This window comes from Chelonoidis abingdonii, chromosome 1 (genome assembly GCF_003597395.2).
Source record: "Chelonoidis abingdonii isolate Lonesome George chromosome 1, CheloAbing_2.0, whole genome shotgun sequence".
In the NCBI taxonomy this organism is placed as follows: Eukaryota; Metazoa; Chordata; order Testudines; family Testudinidae; genus Chelonoidis; species Chelonoidis abingdonii.
The window spans coordinates 113331378-113350503 of NC_133769.1; the positions used below are offsets into that span (position 1 = coordinate 113331378).

General features: G+C 42.5%; 1 protein-coding gene across 1 annotated transcript in view; it reads left to right on the forward strand.

The window, feature by feature from the left end:
* PKP2 (plakophilin 2) overlaps positions 1 to 19126 on the forward strand; it is a 78252-nt gene that overhangs the window by 16626 nt on the left and 42500 nt on the right. Inside the window, exons 2-4 of the mRNA XM_032781889.2 lie at positions 917 to 1029; positions 4014 to 4723; positions 12152 to 12290. Coding sequence (XP_032637780.1) covers positions 917 to 1029; positions 4014 to 4723; positions 12152 to 12290 — 962 coding nt within the window. The remainder of the gene's footprint in view (positions 1 to 916; positions 1030 to 4013; positions 4724 to 12151; positions 12291 to 19126) is intronic.

Below are 19126 nucleotides of genomic sequence, written 5' to 3' on the forward strand. Positions count from 1 at the left end.
TTGGCCTCTTGCCTTAAGAAAGCTAAGAGGTAAAAATTATCTAATATTTAAATATCTATAATATGAGAGACTGAAAAAATGACCTATTGCTATCAGAGAACATTGCTTCTTCGTTATCTAAATATAATACAGTGAATACCTAACATCTTTTCCATTTCTTCTTGTTAAGTCTCCAGGTAATACACCTCAACCCGAATATAATGCGGGCTGAGGCCGCATCACTCTGCTTCCTGCCGCCAGTGAGTGCGAGGAGGTTGGGGAAAGGACGCCCTCCGCACTCACTGGCAGCAGGAAGCAGAGTGATGCGTCCGCAGCCCACTTCACTCCACCTCCCAGCTGTGGTGCTCCGCTTCCCACTGCAGGTGAGTGCGGGGAGGTTGGGGAAAGGACGCCCCCCCATACCTACCTGCGACGGGAAGCAGAGTGCTGCGGCTGGGAGCTGGCGGAGTGGAGCAGGCTGGGGCCAGGCTGCTTCGCTTCTGCTGCTGCTGGTGAGCACGAGGGGGAGGGATTCTTTCCCCCAAGCCCCCTCCCCCAAGCGACATGGCTGGGGCCGGAGCGAGGGAAGCACAGCGGGCTGCACCCAGCCCCCCGTTAATCCCCCAGGCCACTCTGGGACTGCGGGGCCCCCAAAAGTACCCTCCCACAGCTTCTGTCCCCCAGACCGTGGGAGGGGAGCCCTTGATCGTCCCCTTATTGAACACCCCGGCCTGGCCCAACACCCTTAAAATGCTGCTCAGAGCAGCATCAGAGCTTTACCACATTGTATGCAAACCCACCTTATATCGGGTCTTGTTATATCAGGGTAGAGGTGTATGTATGTTGTTATCGTCATAGGCTGTACATGTATTGTCTTTTTGTTATAAAATAGTGTTTCCTTAAGACACTACTTACGTTAGTCTTATTTCAATTACAGGCAGTCTCCATCGGGCCATCAGTGTTCCAGAACATGTTTATAATCTGGACACAGTTGATAATTATTCTGTTTCGAGACCTCCACATGGAGTCGCATATTATTCATCTCTCCAGGTGAGGAAAATGTAGGAAATAACTGAAAATATGTAGAATTGCAAATTCATTACTTTGTTTGCTGCCACAAACAGTGGCTAGATTTTTTTTTTCTATCATGTTAAATGTTCGTGTTGCCAATCGCTGATTTAAAGAGATTACAATCTGCGGCCCATCAGGGTAATCCATTCACGGGCCACCAGACAGTATATTTACTTTTGCGCAGCTCCTGGTGGCCGCAGTTCACTGTTCCCGGCCAATGGGAGCTGTGGGAAGCAGCCGCCAGCCCACACTGCTTCTCACAGCTCCCGTTGGCTGGGAACGGCAAACTGTGACCACTGGGAGCTGCAGGCGACTGCGCAAATGTAGATAAACTGTCTGTTGGCTCACCACGAGCGGCAGGTTGCCCACCACTGCTTTAAACCTTGCAAAATGCAAGAATTTCTGCTGAGGTGTCCTTGTCATATACGATTAGTGGAAACCTGGGGCTTTAAAAGCACCACATACCCATGAACAGAAATAATTATTATTTGCTATATGAAGCAATTCAGATCTGAGACAGAAATGTGTAAAGGCACTTGTATAACATCGCCACCTGTGAGGAGCCTAATCCCTATTTCAAATGCTAGATCTTTTGGTCTTGTATAAGTCAATGTGGGTTTTGTTCTTGTTTTTGTATCCCAGAGGACTAACATCGCCCTCAACAAAGGAAGTAGACTACTTAGGCTGAACTCATGCTGCCTGGTTAATTAAGTAGGACCTAGTTTTAATTACAATCTGTTTTCTGAATGTATCTATTTACCCTCTTCAGACACCCTCACAACCAATTACATAACTGCACTTGCCTCGCTGCCACCCTTATGCTCTCACACCCCCCAATAAGAAAATATTTTAAATGGGTTTTACTTCTCATTACGGAATGAGTAGTGTCATCTCTACAAAGGAGAGAGCACTGAGGGCAGGAACTGGAGGTAACACAGGAACCTCAAGGAGATGTCATCATTTTGATGGTAGAAATGGAAGAACCAGGGAGAGTGGATGGTATGGGAGAATGCCTTGCAGCCTCCCTGTATCATAGTGTGGGACTGTGACTCCTGAAATGAAGCATCCTTTTCCCTTTTGCAGTTCCCTCCATCGCCTTTAAATATGTATCTCTCTTCAATAACAAATGCAATCAACCCTATGAGCCTGACCCAATCCGACAGCTAGATTGTGCACCTCTTTCTTCCACTGGTGAGCATTCCCATTGTTGAGACTACCCCTGTGAGGAGCTCCTCACTAGTGAAAGTAAGGAGTTTGTAGTCTGGCCCCTAAATGCTATGGCCTCTACGCTATATTCATAATTCACATTAACTTTTTAATGGACGTGTGTGTAAATAAAATGCGGTTTAGTGATTATGACCAGGTGCCAATATGCCCATTGGTGCCAGAAAAGCTGTTCATCACTGCTCCAGTGCAAGGTCAGATAAGCTGACTGCATGTACAAACCTGACTCGAATATCATTGTTAATGCTCTTTGCTGACACAGCCTCTTTCATCGGTCTGAGGGTCTCAGATCCTTTGCAGATGTTTAACTTCAGCTGGAGATGTTGGTGTTCAGTATCTTTGACACACCCAGGGCTTGATTTTCAATCTGATGAACACCTAAAACGGAGATGACCCAGCATGTAGAGGCTTTTTTGAATATCTAGCAATTTAGTGACTTGCCTAGGATAACACTTCAAGATGGTGGCAGAGCAGGGGCTAGAACTCAGAAGTCTTGACTCCTAATCCTGGGCTCCTAAGCACTAGAATGGACTCCCTCCTTGTTTCACTGGGAGGTTAATGAAGAAGTGCAAAAAAAATCATTGTCATCTGAATCTTTGATTGAAGTTCTCGTTTTATTATACTGTAACTCCTCGCTTAACATTGTAGTTATGTTCCTGAAAAATGCAACTTTAAGCGAAACGATGTTAAGTGAATCCAATTTCCTCATAAGAATTAATGTAAATGGGGGGGTTAGGTTCCAGGGAAATTTTTTTCACAAGACAAAATACTAATATATAATATACACATTAAATTGTTTGTTTATACTGTACACCGCAATGATGATTGTGAAGCTTGGTTGAGGTGATGGAGTCAGAGGGTGGGATATTTCCCAGGGAATGCCTTACTGCTAAATGATAAACTTGCACTCAGCTGAGCCCTCAAGGGTTAACATGTTGTTAATGTAGCCTCACAATATACAAGGCAGTACAAATGGAGGGAGGGGAGATGGCATGGCAGACAGAGACACACACCTTTTGTGTATGTGTGTGTGAGAGAGAGATGCACATTGCCCCTTTAAGTACTCTGGCCCCACTCTAAGTACATTGCCTTTTTAAGTAGATCAGCAAGTTGAGACAGCAGCTGCTGCCAGCAAGCTCCCTCCATCCTGAGCCCTGTCATGTCCCCCCTCCTCTCTATGGAGATAGGGTAAGCGGGGGGCAGGAGGGAAGGGAACACCCTGACATTAGCCCCCCTCATTGTCGTCATCCGTCCATGCGTGCACACACAGCAAGCAGGAGACTCCCGGGGTCAGCTCCAAGGCAGAGGGCAGGAGCGGCAGTTGGGAGAGGGGACAGCTGAACTGCTGGCAATTGATAACCTGCTGGGCGGCTGCCACACAGGGAACTTAGGGGGTAGGGAGCTGAAAGAGGGGGCTGTCGGTCCACCCTGGTTCCAAGCCCCCACTAGCTAGTTCCAATGGGCTGCTCTTTCTGCAAGCAGTGGACAAAGCAGGCGGCTGCCACACAACTTTATAAGGGAGCATTGCGCAACTTTAAACGAGCATGTTCTCTAATTGATCAGCAATGTAATAACGAAACAATGTTAACTGGAATGACTTTAAGTAAGGAGTTACTATACTATTCTATTAGCAACTTGCAAAAAATAATTATCCACGCAAATTATAAAAGAATAGTTAAGAAAGTAAAAAAGCTCTATCCTTCTGGTGACTTTTGTCCCTTTTTGCTTCTTTTGTACAGGTGAGCTCACCAATCACTTACAAACATGGCTGGGTAAATACAGGCACACAATATAATTCATACAAGACAATGGAGGAGAGGAATCAAAGGCAGCCTCTGAAGAGATTAGAAGTTTCTCCCCAGAAAGGTCCTGAGAAGCTGGCATATGTATACAATGATTTCCACTACAACAGGGGAAACCAAGTTGGAGTCTCTGCAAGGCATAGTGATAGGAGAAGATACAATATTATTGTCCCACCAAGATATGCTCGCTCTGAGATTGTTGGTCATGGTAGTCATGATTCTGCAATCAGAAAGCAAACTTATCAAACCCATTTCCAAAGACAATCTTTTAATGACACAGTCTTTGACAGTGCCCCCACCAGCCCGAGTGTATCTATGTACCCACAAGTTGGATTCAGTCGCAGTATGACCAACCTCTTAGAGAAAGAGAACTACCTGACTACAGGTAGCGCTGTGGGACAAGTCAGATCACCCGTTGCTTCCCAGACTGGATTGCAGAACAAGCAGTCTCTGAAGTCCAGCTGGCAACAAAGTACCTTCAGAAGCCCACAGCTCATGAGGGAAACTTCCCGGACAGCTGCAGTGACCAGTGCTAATGCCGAAACAGGTGGGAAGGGGATGGCAATGACTGCTGCTGTTGTGGCAGCAGCAGGAGAAAATGTTCTCTTACGCAATGGAAAAGCAGGTTCCAGTGGATCTCAGCCAGGGTAAGTCTGACTCTAAATCTCCTCTAGTTCACAAATACCTGGAAGTTTTCATACAGATTTTGTACCCCACGTGTTTGCCAGTAAAAAAAGAAATGATCCCAGTCCATCTGTTCACAAAGAATAGATGCGTTTCTGGCCAGTGGCTCAATAGCCGATGCAATCTAAAATATTTCAGTGTGGAAGAGTCAATTTCTGATTTCTTTTTGAACTCTTTTATTTTGGATAAATGGAAGGAAGAAAGGAAATTATTATTATTATTATTATTGTTAACTGTATATACTATAGTACCAAAAAGCCTGACTAGTCAAAGCACTAGTCAAACGTATAGGGAAACATGTTATTTGCCTTAAATAATTTACAGTCTAACTTGCAATAATATATTGACAGGCCTTGTACTGTTGGGTAGATCAGATCATTTCAGCTCTGGTTCATTTGGCTGTTCTTGTATAGATTGAACCGCTTGATAACCAGAAGAATATTACACAGTTTATTATGTTTCACATTCCTATTTCATGTTTTATTGTATATGTAATTTGAATGTTAATTGTTCTGCTTGCACTAACAGTGTAATTAAAGAATTTCCTTTTTTTCCACAAGCGTGCAGCCTTCAAATTCCTTTTTACCAAAGCTTTATTTGCTTTCGTATTTTGTTGTTTTTTATGTTTGCTGCTCTATTTGTTGAAGTTTTGCTATGGGGCTTGAACATTTCTGATCAGATAGCTACAGCATCATTTGTTTACTGAGGAATTAAGTGTTCAGACCATTAAGGTTTGCAGTATCTGAGTGGAGCATTGTTCTGTGTGTTGTCAGGTCAGGGCAAGTTATCATACAATAAAATGATTCCAATCAAATACATCCTGTTTAAACAAAAATACCGAATTCCTGATGTGATTCTCATGCTCTTTTAAAGCAAGCAAGGTTAAGGAATTAAGATGACTGAGGCTATGGGGCTGGCAGTGCTGGCAACTGAATTTCTATATGTATCCTCTGACTAGGTATGAGGAAGTGACTGGGTGAATCTTAAAAGGTTTGGCTGTTCATTTCAGTTGGGATATGCATGCAAAAGTTCAGATTTTTATTTGTACCTGAAAAGAAATATCTGAACCTTAGTTGGTCAGCGAAATTGTCCTGAAAAGCTCTCAGGAAGAGCCTCTCTCATGGACATTCCTTACTTCCTGTGTCCAGTTGGCCAGTTCTGAGAATGAGCTGCTTTGAGGTGTTATGGCACTTCTGGTCCTAGTCAGAACCAGGAAGTATAGAAGCACAGGAAAATGAAACAATCAGAATAAAAATTAGCCACACTTTTTAAAAAACAAAAAACTCAGAACAGGTGGTTTTGGGGTGAGGGGTGAGGAGGGAAATGGTTCAAGATTTAGGCCAGTTCTTCCTTTATACGTGCCAGTTTATTTCTCCATTGTATGACTGTCAGTTGTGTCAAATGATGGATTTGATTCACCCTTCGTCAAGCTGTTTCACCAGATACATTTATACCGGAGATAAGGTAGACACAACTCTCATTGCTGCCCTCCCTCAAAGGTCCTACTAGAGGGAACAGCCATTCTCTGAGACTTCTCAGAAGATAGGGTAAATTAATCCATCTCCTGGGTACCCTGGTCCCATGCTCTCCCAGTCTGACTGTATTCACTATGTGAGCAGTGTCAGTTGGCTCCAGGTCCCCCAGCAGCGCACATACTGGGGACATGTTTATACCATTTGCTTCCAACACCAGAGGAAATTTCTACTGCATAAACCCACATCTTGGATTCTATAGGCAGAATGAATCAGGCCCTCATATTATATTTTCCTGTATACCCTACTATTAGCTGTTGAATGGTAATTTAAGTGGCTTTGTTTCTTCACTAAGGCCCTGATTCATGAAAGCACTTACATGTCTAAGTCCCATTGACTTAAGTATGTATTTAAAGTTAAACACATGCTTAAGTGCTTTCCAGAATCGTGTCCTAACTCTGGACCTGATTCAGACTAAACTCATTCAGGGGAAAGAGGAGTTCTTTACCCAGACACCAGTATATTTTTATAGAGAAGGTTTTTTATAAAATTAGAGGAGCAGCATGGAACAAAATACTGAAATGATTCACAATTAGACAACATGTGGGTGAGTTTTCAAGGCAGCACCCAAAAGTAAATGCCAAAATCCAGTTTGCAAATAACTAACCCAAGGTAACAGCACTTCAAGGGCCACAATTTAAAAACAAAACAAAATCCTTTAGCTTTGTGCTGGAATAACTTTGTGTGTTGCAATTAATTGTGGGCACAAATACTAGAATTTAGATATCAGACTAAAAGGTTTGTTGGCAAAATTGCTGTTCACACCTGCAAGTGTGTGTCTGTATTCTGTTGTTGTGCCTATAACTGATTATGACCATGTTCATGTACAAAGGCAAAATTAGTGGCCAAACTGAGGTCTTTGAAAGTGTAGCCGTTGACAGCCAATTTTTTCAGCCCAGCTTTTGCGGGGTTTCTCTCTCTCTCTTTTTTTGCACCTGCAAATTATGGACACAAATAATTGTGGGAAGCCTGTAAGTCACTTGAGTATCAAAATATTCATGCTCCAAGTTTAGATGTTCAGGGACCCTAACTTGTATTTTGAATTACAGCCATATTATGAAAATCTAGCCTTAAATTTCCATAAGGACATGGCATTTACTCAATATATAAGAACCTATATGATGGGTCATATTAGTTAGAGCAGGGATGGGCAAACTTTTTGGCCCGAGGGCCACATCAGGGTTGCACAACTGTATGGAGGGCCAGGGTAGGGAAGGCTGTGCCTCCCCGAACAGCCTGGCCTCCGCCTCCATCCACCCCCCCACCCCACTTCCCACTCCCTGACTAGGCTCCCCAGCCAGGAGCTCAGGGGCCAGGCAGGACAGTTCTGCAGGCCAAAGTTTGCCTACGTCTGAGTTAGAGATTGGAAAAAACAAATAGTCAAGATATAGTCCCTGAAAAGAGGTGTATCACTTGGTAGTTCACTTGATCTTACATAAAAAGTAAAGAATAAATTATAATCATGTAAAATGTCTTTAAATACTGAATTAAGAATAGATGCATTACAGGTGCTGGTGTATAACAACGCACCTGCAGAGCACAGGTATCTTATGTTCAGGCACCTACAAAAACTGTAATTACAAACTCTACAAATTCCCCTTTATTAAAAAAAATCTCTAGATGTGAATAATATTTAAGTAGAGCAGGGATCAGCAGCCATTGGTACATGGCTCACCAGGCATCCTGGTGGGCCTGGCCGGTTTGTTTACCTGCTGTGTCTGCAGGTTTGGCCAATCGTGGCTCCCACTGGCCGTGTTTTGCTGTCCCAGGCCAATGGGGGCAGTGGAAAGCGGTGGCCAGCACATCCCTCATCCCACACCGTTTCCCACAGCCCCCATTGGCTTGGAACGGCGAACTGTGGCCAGTGGGAGCCACGATCGGCTGAACCAGTGGACGCGGCAGGTAAACAAACCTGCCTGGCCTGCCCGGAACACATGCCAAAGGCTGCCGATCCCTGAAGTAGAGTATCTTTTGCCGTTCATTCTATGCCATATTAACATGGTCCATCTTCTCTTACAGACCGCACAGCATAGTGTAGAATCAAGTATTAGAGATACCAGATACATTGTGCTTTCGTGTACACCATTTGTAAATTGAGTAGTGTAACTACACTGAAGTCAAGGCAATAAACTGTGAGCATAAATTGATTTATTCTGGGTTTACATCAATGATACCAAAAACAAAATTTGGCCCTGCAAATGTTGTTCTGTAATAGTAATCACCATAGGGGAAGAAGATTCAGACAGGTCTTTCTCTTCCTGTAAATGCTGGATAATTAAATGTTATGAGTCCAATTCTGAAGTCCTTTTTTGACTCTTTGGGGTCTGATGCTGTACCAGTGAAATGAATGAGAGTAGGATCAGGGCATTACTCATGTAAGGCAAAGAGGATGGACTCCTGCCTCCATGGAAGTTTATTGGAGTTTTGTTATTGACTTCAGTGGAGGCAGGATTTCACGCAGAATAATCAGTCGCCTTCCCCAAATATCTCTTAATCTAAGACATGAATAAAAACTTGAGTATTGAGCTTTAGCAAATTTCAGCATTTATCCTTCTAATAAAGCACACACTGTGTATTTTACAGCCATGTGCAGGAAGTTATTTAAAACTTAAGGATTCAGTCCTACTCCGGCATCTTTAAAGATTAACCAAGAGGATGCAGAATCATTAAACTTTTTTTATATATAAAATACAAGCATTTAAAAATACTTACGAATATTTAGCTAACATTGTGAATAAAGAGCACAAGGCTTGGAGACACTTGTCCCTATCTTTTGGACATGCCAATAGGATGTTGCACCAGAAAGACTCTCATATCAAAGGCTTAGAGAGTTCCTGGAGTGCTGCTGCCCTTTGATGTTACACAGCTGTTCAGAGAGCAGTTCCTTCTGGAGTAGTCATTCTAATTGTGCTGAGTGCCACCTTTAAAATTATCAGACAAAATGGTGTATTGCAGCTACTCTATAGTCTGGTAATTAAGATAAAGTGGGAAGCCATCATGGAGTCGTCTGGAAGAGATACAGATGTCTTGGAAGTTCATTTGCTTATTTACACTCTGCTTGCTCATTTGTAATGTGGTAGTTTTTTGTCTGTGAAGGTTTTGGAGTTAGGACAGGATCAGAGCTTCAAATTCTGATTTTAAAACATTGACATAAGTTTGGAGTGTTTGAACTTTTAAATATGTCATACAATGGGTCACAAATAACATATTCCACTGTCCTGTCAGATAAACTTCAGTGAAATAAAAATCAGACTAAGCCTCAGACCTGTTATAATTAGCCTCATTTTAACCTTATGAACATGAATAAGGACTAGTGAAAAGACTGCAGTACGCAACAACAGGGTGGCGACTTTGGGGAGGGATAGCTCAATGGTTTGAGCATTGGCCTGCTAAACCCAGGGTTGTGAGTTCAGTCCTTGAGGGGGCTACTTAAGGATCTGGGGCAAAATCAGTACTTGGTCCTGCTGGTGAAGGCAGGGGGCTGGACTTGATGACCTTCAGGGTCCCTTCCAGTTCTATGAGATAGGCCTAGCTCCATATATTCATTTATTTTATATTTATGTGAATGCAGGTATCAGCCATGAAGAACCATATATTGCTCTAGTTCGCCTTGCAGAATTACACTGGCTTCAGTGGGAGTTGTGTGTATTGATTTTGGGTAGTACATGACTGTGTGTCTTTCTTGACTGATCTCAGTGCCGTGGATTAGCTGTTCTTGATGTACATGTCCTGCTATCAGGCCTACTTTTATAGCAAAAAGGGTGAGAAAGTATGTACTTTTCTGGCTCCCATTAAGGGGAGTAAGAGGAAGGCATGTGATTTCAGCTTGATCAGTTCACTGCTGTTCAGGTTCATTACGTATGATTTTGATCAAGTGTAAGATCCTTACACCAATGTTGCAATTTAGAGTACCTCAGCAGCTGCATTAAATTGCATCGACGCCAGGGTCAGTCGTGAGAATCAAGGTGCTGTAACTGGCACCAAGCACAGTTTGGTGCACAAGAGAAGCTAGCCCACGTTGATTATATTTTTGCTCATAAGCCTATTTCTATTTCTCCCTTCCATTGACGCTCTCATCCAGTTTCTCCTTCAGCTTTCCTTTTTGTCCTATCCTTTTCAAAGGTATTATTGATACGCGTAGCAGATGTCTATGTCCTAAAAGAGCACACTCCTTGGCATCTGTCTGTTAAATAGATCAGTTCAAAACACTAATTCTGAGAAGAAGAGAAGACAGGAGATTGCATGGTTCATAATAAATGAAAACATAGTGGAGACCTCAGGACATAAGAATGTAATTTTATTTGTGATACGGACGTCAGAGTTGTTTTCCTTCTCTTTGCTGTTCTTGCAGCCATACTAATCACTTCTTATGCCTTCTGATGAACCTCCAACTCTAACTGTAAATTATAATCTATTGCTGCTGGTCAGAAAAACTCTGATAAAACATTTTTCCATTGGAAACGTGCCTGGTTTCCTGCCACATCACTCATTTCACAGACTGCGGGGAACACCAGAGCTCCCAGGGTCTGCAGCTCCGGGATAGTTCACTATTTGGACTGTCTTGGAGTCGATGACCTCTAGGCTTTCGGACTTCTGTGGCAATTGGCTCTCTACTGTTATCTTGACATCAAGAGTCTGGTCAGTTTCACTGTGTTGTTCAGTGGTGGGCGCAAGCAAATCTGGCAAGATTCATGTTAATTTCAGTCAGAAGCAACCAGGGCTTCCTAGGTTCAGCTGTAGACCACCAGGTGAGCAATCAGGGATTCCAGGAATATATTTTGTTTTGGAAACACCATGCTTTGGTGTTGCCAAAATAAATTATTGCAGGATTTCAGTTCCATAAATTTTTTTTTGTTTGCCCCAATTCAAAGTGAATTTATTTTCTGAAATCTCAAAAATTTTCATTGAACTGAAATTCAGTTTCCTGGCCAGCTCTGCTTCCACTGTAGAGAAACGTGCTAGGGGTGAAAGGGAATGAGGGATGTACCTTACCTGTCCTATTTCTACACATGCACATGTATGCATTTTTATTGGCTTACATCCCCTGTAGATGCATTTTATTGGCTTACATCCCCTGTAGATGCATTTTATTGGCAACATGTGAGCCTGGTGACCTCTCCTTCCAGTTTTTGACATTTTGCGTGATGTCCTCATTCAGGCAAAGATGCTGGCAATTAGGGGGAAAATAGGAACATACTTTTGGATGCTCCTGTGAGGCAATTTTTTGTGTTTCATTCAGTGAGTGGAAAATAATTTTTGTTCCACCATAAACAAGTACTGTCTGTCAGAAACAAAAGCAATTTTCAAGTCTGCCCCCGCCCCTCCCCCCCAAAAAAAACTCCCTACAAAGGCCGAAGCACCAGATGTTCCATGCATGGAGCAGCTGAGAAAGGATAGGACATGGTGCATATATGCCATCACAATGGCATTGCACAGAAAAATAAACAGAAAACGCTGACAGTTACAAACACTCTTTCTAATCTGGCCTCCCATGGGGCCCAATCCTTCATGGTGCTATGCACCTCCTAAGGTCAGTGGGAGCGGAGGTTGCTCTGCACCTCACAAGGAGGGATACTTGAACTTCTGGTGTGGTTGTGTAATGCTGGCAGGATTTATCGTGTGCTGACCCACTTCATGTTATAACAATTCCACTTGTCAGAATTTTTTCCAAATCATGTGTTAGGCTTTTATGGATACCATGAGCTTTTTCAACTCTCTCCTGTTACTGGGAGGAGCATCATAGTCTAAGTATAACTAAAGAGTGTTATGAATTGCCTGGTAAAAAAAAAAAAACAACACTGTCAGAATGCTGGTATTCTGCTGTCTTGATTCACCAAACTTCCATGGCTATATATTTAGGAGTCCAGAAGGGGAGATGACTCTGGAGCTCGCAGTGAACACTCTGGACACTGAAAGGACATCCTCGTTACCCAGGATCCTTGCTGCAGTTAACTTTATACAGCATGAGTGCTTCCAGAAAGCAGAAGCCAGAAGGAAAGTGAGTAATTGTTTTCAACTTCATGCTAGTGGAGCAAGGAGTGTTCTGCATTTACTGTACTGTGTTGTCTGCCATTGAAAGAGAAAATGACAGTTTTAGAAGCATCATGGGAAACAATAAATAACATTCTAAGCCAGACTCTCTGCTGCTGCAATTTACTTCAGCACCATTGAAGTCAGTGGAGTAGCTCCAATTTACACTGGGAAAAAATCTGGCCGTCTATATAGTATTTACGAGCAGTTGTACTTACTATACAATTAATATGTATTTTCTGTTTCTCTTCTCCCTTCTCCATTTTTTAAAAATCAGGGACAGTTTCATTAAAATAGATGTTCAGTTACAGTGGAGATGACAGCCTGATAAATACCTAGGTAGAAAGAAAATAGGTACTTTCATTGTGCCAGTGGAAATCAAAATGTGCTGTGGTGTTTGGACAGGAGTATACACTGTGGGATAATGTGAAAGAGCAAAATTATTTAAGCGTCTTTCTCATTTAAGTTGAGAAATCAGTTACCCAGTTATTTAGCACTACAATATCTGAGGGTTGGGCATATAAATAAAAAAATAGAAACCCACATAACCTGTTGAATCTAACTCAGCAAATTGCTTGTAAATGTAGTAAAGTGAGTAGTGTGATTCCTCATTTGAGAAGAAAATGATCAATTATGGACCACTAATTCCAATATTTTTTAAAGATATGTGCCCAGAGTTAGGCTCCTAAATTCATATTAAGGCATCTAAATAGTGGCTTCATTTTCAAAACTATTGAGCACCCAGCAGCTCCCAGGAGCACGTAAATATGAACTTAAAAGCCTCACTTTAGACGTGATTTTTAAAAAAGATCTTGGTCTAAATCTACATTTAGAACATTTAGATACCTAAACTAGTACTTGGATGACTAAAACAGGTAGTTGTGTGCCTAAATACAAATATGGGTATCTAAGTTTGATCATCCAGTTTGAAAACTAAGTTTTTATGACTGTATCCTGTTTATAGTTGAGATGATACGGACCTAAGCTGCAAAGTTAAGACCTAAATTTGTACAGTACTTTCTCAGGGTTTAGGAGTAGTGTTTGTGTTGGATTTGAGATTCACTTGCTCAGCAGACGGGTCTAACAAATTTTTATTAAGGCAAAACCCTCAGCAAGCGATTGTAGTAAGAATTATACTGGATGATCTCAAATCTTGATCATGTAGTAAAGCCTAGATTTAGGAAGATGGTCTTGCTGTTTTTAATGAAATGAAAGCCTGAAAAAAATACAAAATGTAGTAAAGCCCTTCTTCCTTCTAAATAACCCAAGTGTTTATACACCCTCCCAAGGCATACAAAGTAGAAACAGCAGTTATTATGTAGTTCTTGTTACTGCTCAGCATGCTGTCTTGTGAAGTCATTGTTTAGACTATTACATGTGCTGGGTTTGTTTGCTTTGTATAGTAATCTTTAATCACTTTTACTAGATTTTTAACCATTGAAATAGCAAATAGATAAGTGACACAGATTTCTTTATTTTAAAGAGCCCTATTAGGTTATTTTACATAAAGGCTGAATTAAATAGAAAACTGTGTTAAATAGAAACATTTACTTACAATATAAGCATTTTTATCTCTGATTGTGAAACCACTTGTGTCAGACAGTAAAAATGCTGATCATGGTGGACTGCTGAATGTTCCCCTAACAAATTCTTCTATCCTTGGATCAGCAGCTTTATCAGGAATATAGTGTCCCCCAGTTTTTTTGGGTGGGGGGAGGGGGAAATGTAGACTGTATGCACACCATTCCTTCTAGTCCATATTTTATGACATTTGGAACCCAGATACCGAGTATTTTATGTGACCAGTTTTCATGATCTATTGGATGCTATGTAGTGCTTTATTTATTACTATGATCTTGTGTAACGGTGGAGGTGTCTGTAGTAATTCCGTAGATAGGTCTGAGTTGAATTTTGCACTTAAAGCAGAGAATCAATCTCTTTATTACATACGAGAAATACAGTGTGTCTGCCCCAAACTACTGCAATTACTCTTTAAATACAGAATGAATTTTCTGAGAATTCACAAGTAAATCTGTTAATTTGTTTAGGAATTAAAACAAATTAAAAATGGGACCTTTAAAGAAAGTGAGTATCTAGTATCAAACTTGTTTTTTTCATTTCCCCAAAAATACTCAGTAACACAATAATATAGACTCTTCAAGCATCCCATTAAGTTAAAACTCACTGAAATATTGGGATATGTTGAATAGATTGATTCTTATCCATCCATCCATGGTCTTTTTCCCTCATTATTCTTTGTAACTGAAAGTTTCTCCTTCAGCAAAGATTGAAAGGTTAAAATAGCCTACAGAGAATATCACGAAGAACCTCTCTTTCAAAATGGCTGCTTTATCCTGTTGGTCTCAGTGGGACTCACATTACTGCTGACCTCAGCTGGTGGCCATTTTAAGAAAGGTATCTTCTCTCTCTCTCTCATTCTTCTCAGTGGTTCTGAGTGTCTCTACCTCCGCATAGCATAGGGGGCCACGATGAGAGTTTTCCCTGAGAACAGCTGTGTTCTCAGTCCCATTGAGAATAAGGGGAGGTGGTAGCCATTTTGAAAAAGGCAGTTCTTTGTGACAAACTTTCAGTTATGGAAAATAATGGCAAAAAATTGCCATTAATCCCAGCCATCTTTTCAAAAGCTGCTCTTTGCATCAAATGTACTCAAACTAAGAGGCTGGGAAGAGGAAGGAAAGTAATGAGTGCACATGCATATGTGCATGCACAGAGAAATGAATGAAGGTGCAAGAGGCAGAAATAAGCAGATATGTACATGCAGGATAATTCACAAAGGTGCAGGAAGGAGAGAGAAATTGGATGGGTGGAGGTTTGTGATGGGGGGATGGAAGAGCCGGGGGAATTTGGAGGATCAGAGGGAGGGGGAAACAGGATGTACGCTCTGGCTGGTTTGCATTGCTCTAGCTAAATAAAGCAACTATAAACCTATTTTAGCTATCCCCATATGCTTTGGCTGCTATTTGCTGCTCCAGATTGGGGCAAAGCAGTCAAGAGTGTATCAAAGAATCTGGTCATAAAAGTTAAAATTATTATCTTCATATAGAATATCAACCTTTTTATATTTTCAAATCACTAAAAATATTACAGGGCAACATTCCCTTTGAGTTTCTGGTTTAGGGTTCATGTGTGAATTTTTTAATTTGAAAAATAACAAGGAAATTCCTGGATCACCTTAATTCTGCCCTATCGCAGACCCAGCAATCTTCTCATATAGTTAAAACTTACAAGCTATGTTGAATTTTTTCCTGATTAGTACTTATTATTTCCCCCCATTATGCTTCATAACTGAAAGTTTCTTTTTCTGCAGAAATCTTAATTCTGCTTTGAAATGACAACAATGCAAGAGCAATACAATAATGTTTAAGGTTCATTAGAGTTTGTGGACCCTGCTTAGATTAAATGAGTTTCAAAGACACATTTGACTTTTTCCCCCTTTTATAGTGTCAGTATAGGGCAGAGTTAAGGTTGATTGGGTGCCCTAAACTGTGCATTACCAAACCATAACATGTTTGGATTTCCTTTCAATTTAATTTCTAAGTGTGAATTTCCTGGGTTTCCTTGGTTTTGAGATAATTACAACAACATTGTAATGTCGTCTACCCTAAATTACTAATATGTATTCTCAACCTTAACTCCATTTTAATGTAGTCTTTTTCTGGGAACATGTTATGTTGCTATGTATACTAATCTTATGTATGGATGGATTATTGCTTGTTTGTTTCATTAAATGCCAGATGTTGAAGGGATTATATGGTTTACTGTGTTGGGCACATGTTACAGAGCATTTTCCTACTTAGGTCCCAGCTCAAATACACTTAGGCTTCTGTTTTTCTGAGTTTATTCATTCAGTTTTCTGGTTTATTTTTAGCAGTTAGAGTTTTATATAGATATGAAAAAATCAGCATGTTTCTGTGTTTTCTCCTTGTGTATATTGTAATAAATAATGCAGATTACGTTATGGTAGTGTATATTTAGGGCTTCGGATTTTAGATTTTAACTGATAAACACTGATAAAAAAAAATCTGTGTTTATCCAATAAACACCGGGAAAAACACAAGAAATGGTTACTTGAATCTAAGGACCTGTCTGCACAGAGCAGTAATATAGGCTACAGGGGTGCAATTTCTCAAGCACGCTAACATGGTGCGCATAAATTGGCTTGTATAGACCCTGCTGATGTGCACTAAACATTCCTTGCTGTGCTTTAATGTAGTACTCTTTGAAGCAGAACAATGTTAAAGCACGCTAGGAACATTACAAAGAGATTAGTCATTACATAGTCATTACAGTAAAAAAAAATTCCCCTCTCACCCCTATGGGTGGTATGTGTCTTCCTCAACTTCGGGTCCTCTGCCAGAGGCCTGGGTGTTTGAGGGTTCTGCGCAGTATCTTAGCTGTTCCTAGCACTGCACTCTTCTGGACAGAGAGCTCTGATGTTGTTCCTGGGATCTGTTGGAGCCACTCACACCAAGCTTAGGGAAGTTCACAGCCCGAGTGCTCTACCACCCACTGGACGACTTTGGCCTTCACTTTTCCACAATCCTCTATCTATTCCTCTTCTCAGGCCTGTAACTTCTCGCCCAGCTTTCTCATATGCCTTCTCTGATGTTGCGTGTCACTTGGCACTGCTATATTCTATCAACCACCGCACCGCCTTGGTCTTCTGATCCTTGCTATTACCACGTACGACCATCTGGTTGAATTGGCGTTACCTGCCCTGTCCGGCTGGAAAATCTGGGAAAGTCCCACAGAATCTTAGCCTGCTATTCCCACCAACAACTTACTGTGGAATCCCCCATCTGGTCTTGGCGGAGGGAAATCTAGCCCATATGCTGAAGGCAATGACTCACCTGCACACAAATGCAGCAGCCACTTGGTTGTGCCAGTTAGTGTATAGCCGTTCCTGCCTGCATCTTACATCTCTGCCACTTATGTCTGGTTGGACCGATGATCTCTGAGGCCTCCTGCCACAGTCCCTGCAACCTTGGTCTTCTTCTAGTGTGGTAGCACCCCCTGGCTTCAATGGATTGGTGCTCAGTGGCCTGTTCCCTGTCCGCTATGATCAGTGCCTCAGTGCGTCTTTTAATCGCACCCTTTCCAGCCACTGTAGGATTCCCAGTGTCAGCCACCTTCAGCATCTGTCCCGATGGTAACATCCCATGCAGGGTCTTGTCTGGCTGGCACTCTTCTGCTTGGTCTTCCCTCCCATGAAGGTGTTCACGGCGCTGTCTGCTGCTTTGCCTTCAGGCAATCTCCAGCAGCTCATCTTTGGGGGCCATCTACCTGATGTTACTCTGGATGTCCGGGTTTCATCCAGGACAGTGGCTTTAACGCTCACAGCAAGCCCCGCCCGCCTTCTTTCCGGCTGGTATACAGTCAAGTGGGTGTTGGACTGGGTGGGAACCCTCCGTGCATTATGAGGAGCTTCCGGGTCTTCACATTCGGCAGCTTTCCCAATGTTCCTCCTTTGGCCAGACTCACTATGCAGCAGGGTATCTGAATGAGCCTGGCAGAGCGAATATCGGTTGAATGGTGGGTGGATCTTGTTTTTTCTTCCCACGAGCTGTGGCTCTTCAGGACGAACTGTCTAACCTTTTGGTGAAACTTGGATGTCTGCTGTCACTTCCTTGCCTCCTCATCGGGTTTCCCATGTGACTGTGGGACGCCAAGGTTATTGCAGCTGGTCTGTATGTCTGCTATGTGGCCCGCTGGTAGTTCCACCCCATCAGTCTTGACTACCCTCCTCCCCCATCCACGGCCACACTTCTCCAGTCCGAATGACATCCTGATATCCTCCACTGTAGATCCGCGTCAGGTGGATGTGAGTCGATGTCCTCATTCAATTCTTACACCGCCTTGCATGTCAATCCATAGAGGAGTGGCTGATGGTAATTCCACTCCTGACGCGTACCCCAGTCATCAGTCTTGGCGATTATCCTGGCTGAGGGGGTTTAAGCCTATGCAGAAAACAGCACAGCGGGGAACGAGTGCTCAACTTGGTATAGCCGCACCGTTGATGGCCACTTCGGCAAAGCCTGCTTGAGTTGACTTCCCAGTGTTTCTTCCATAGTCCCATTGAAGTTGTCTTGAGGAAAGGTCCCCTTAGTGTCCTGTTGCTTTGGTTATAGTGCCAGACATTCCAACAGATCCACATGTGCAGCATTGAAGTGCGTAGGCTTTCCTGTAGTCAAATCCAGGCCCCTGTGCTCAGATTGGTCTGTCTAGACCTTGAGTCTTGGGACCTGCTCTATCTATGACACCTGGTGTTTTGACCTCTGGTGTTGTTCCCAATGCCCTTCTGAGCTGTGGCGCTCATGTACTGGCCCACATGGGTCGTAGCTCGCGGCTATGATGTCTGATAGGACTTTCCATGTGTGGGGAGGCAAGGTTATTGGCCCGGTTCTGTTCCCTTCAGGGGTTTTCAGATCAGGCGACTTGTCCTTGCCTTGTGTTACCAGTTGGGTGGGGCTGCTGCTAGCAGGTGGTCAATCTGCGCTGCTAGGAGCATTCATGCCACTGCTGTTAGTTTTCTTTAGCCAGTAGGTGTGGATCATGTCTGGTCCAGTGCTGTCGGCAGCTCTTACATGTTCTTACCACCAGGGCTGCTGAATGTCCTTCTACTTGATGGTGACTGGTTTTCTGTCTGGGAGATTGCCTGGTGCTCTGTTCTCAGGTCCCTGCAGCATTTGCACTGGTGTTATGATCTTCTCTTTCTCCCCATATGTTCTTCCAGTTACTGTTCAGTTTCTGCTGTTTATGTGTTTGTGCACTGCAGTTGGGAGT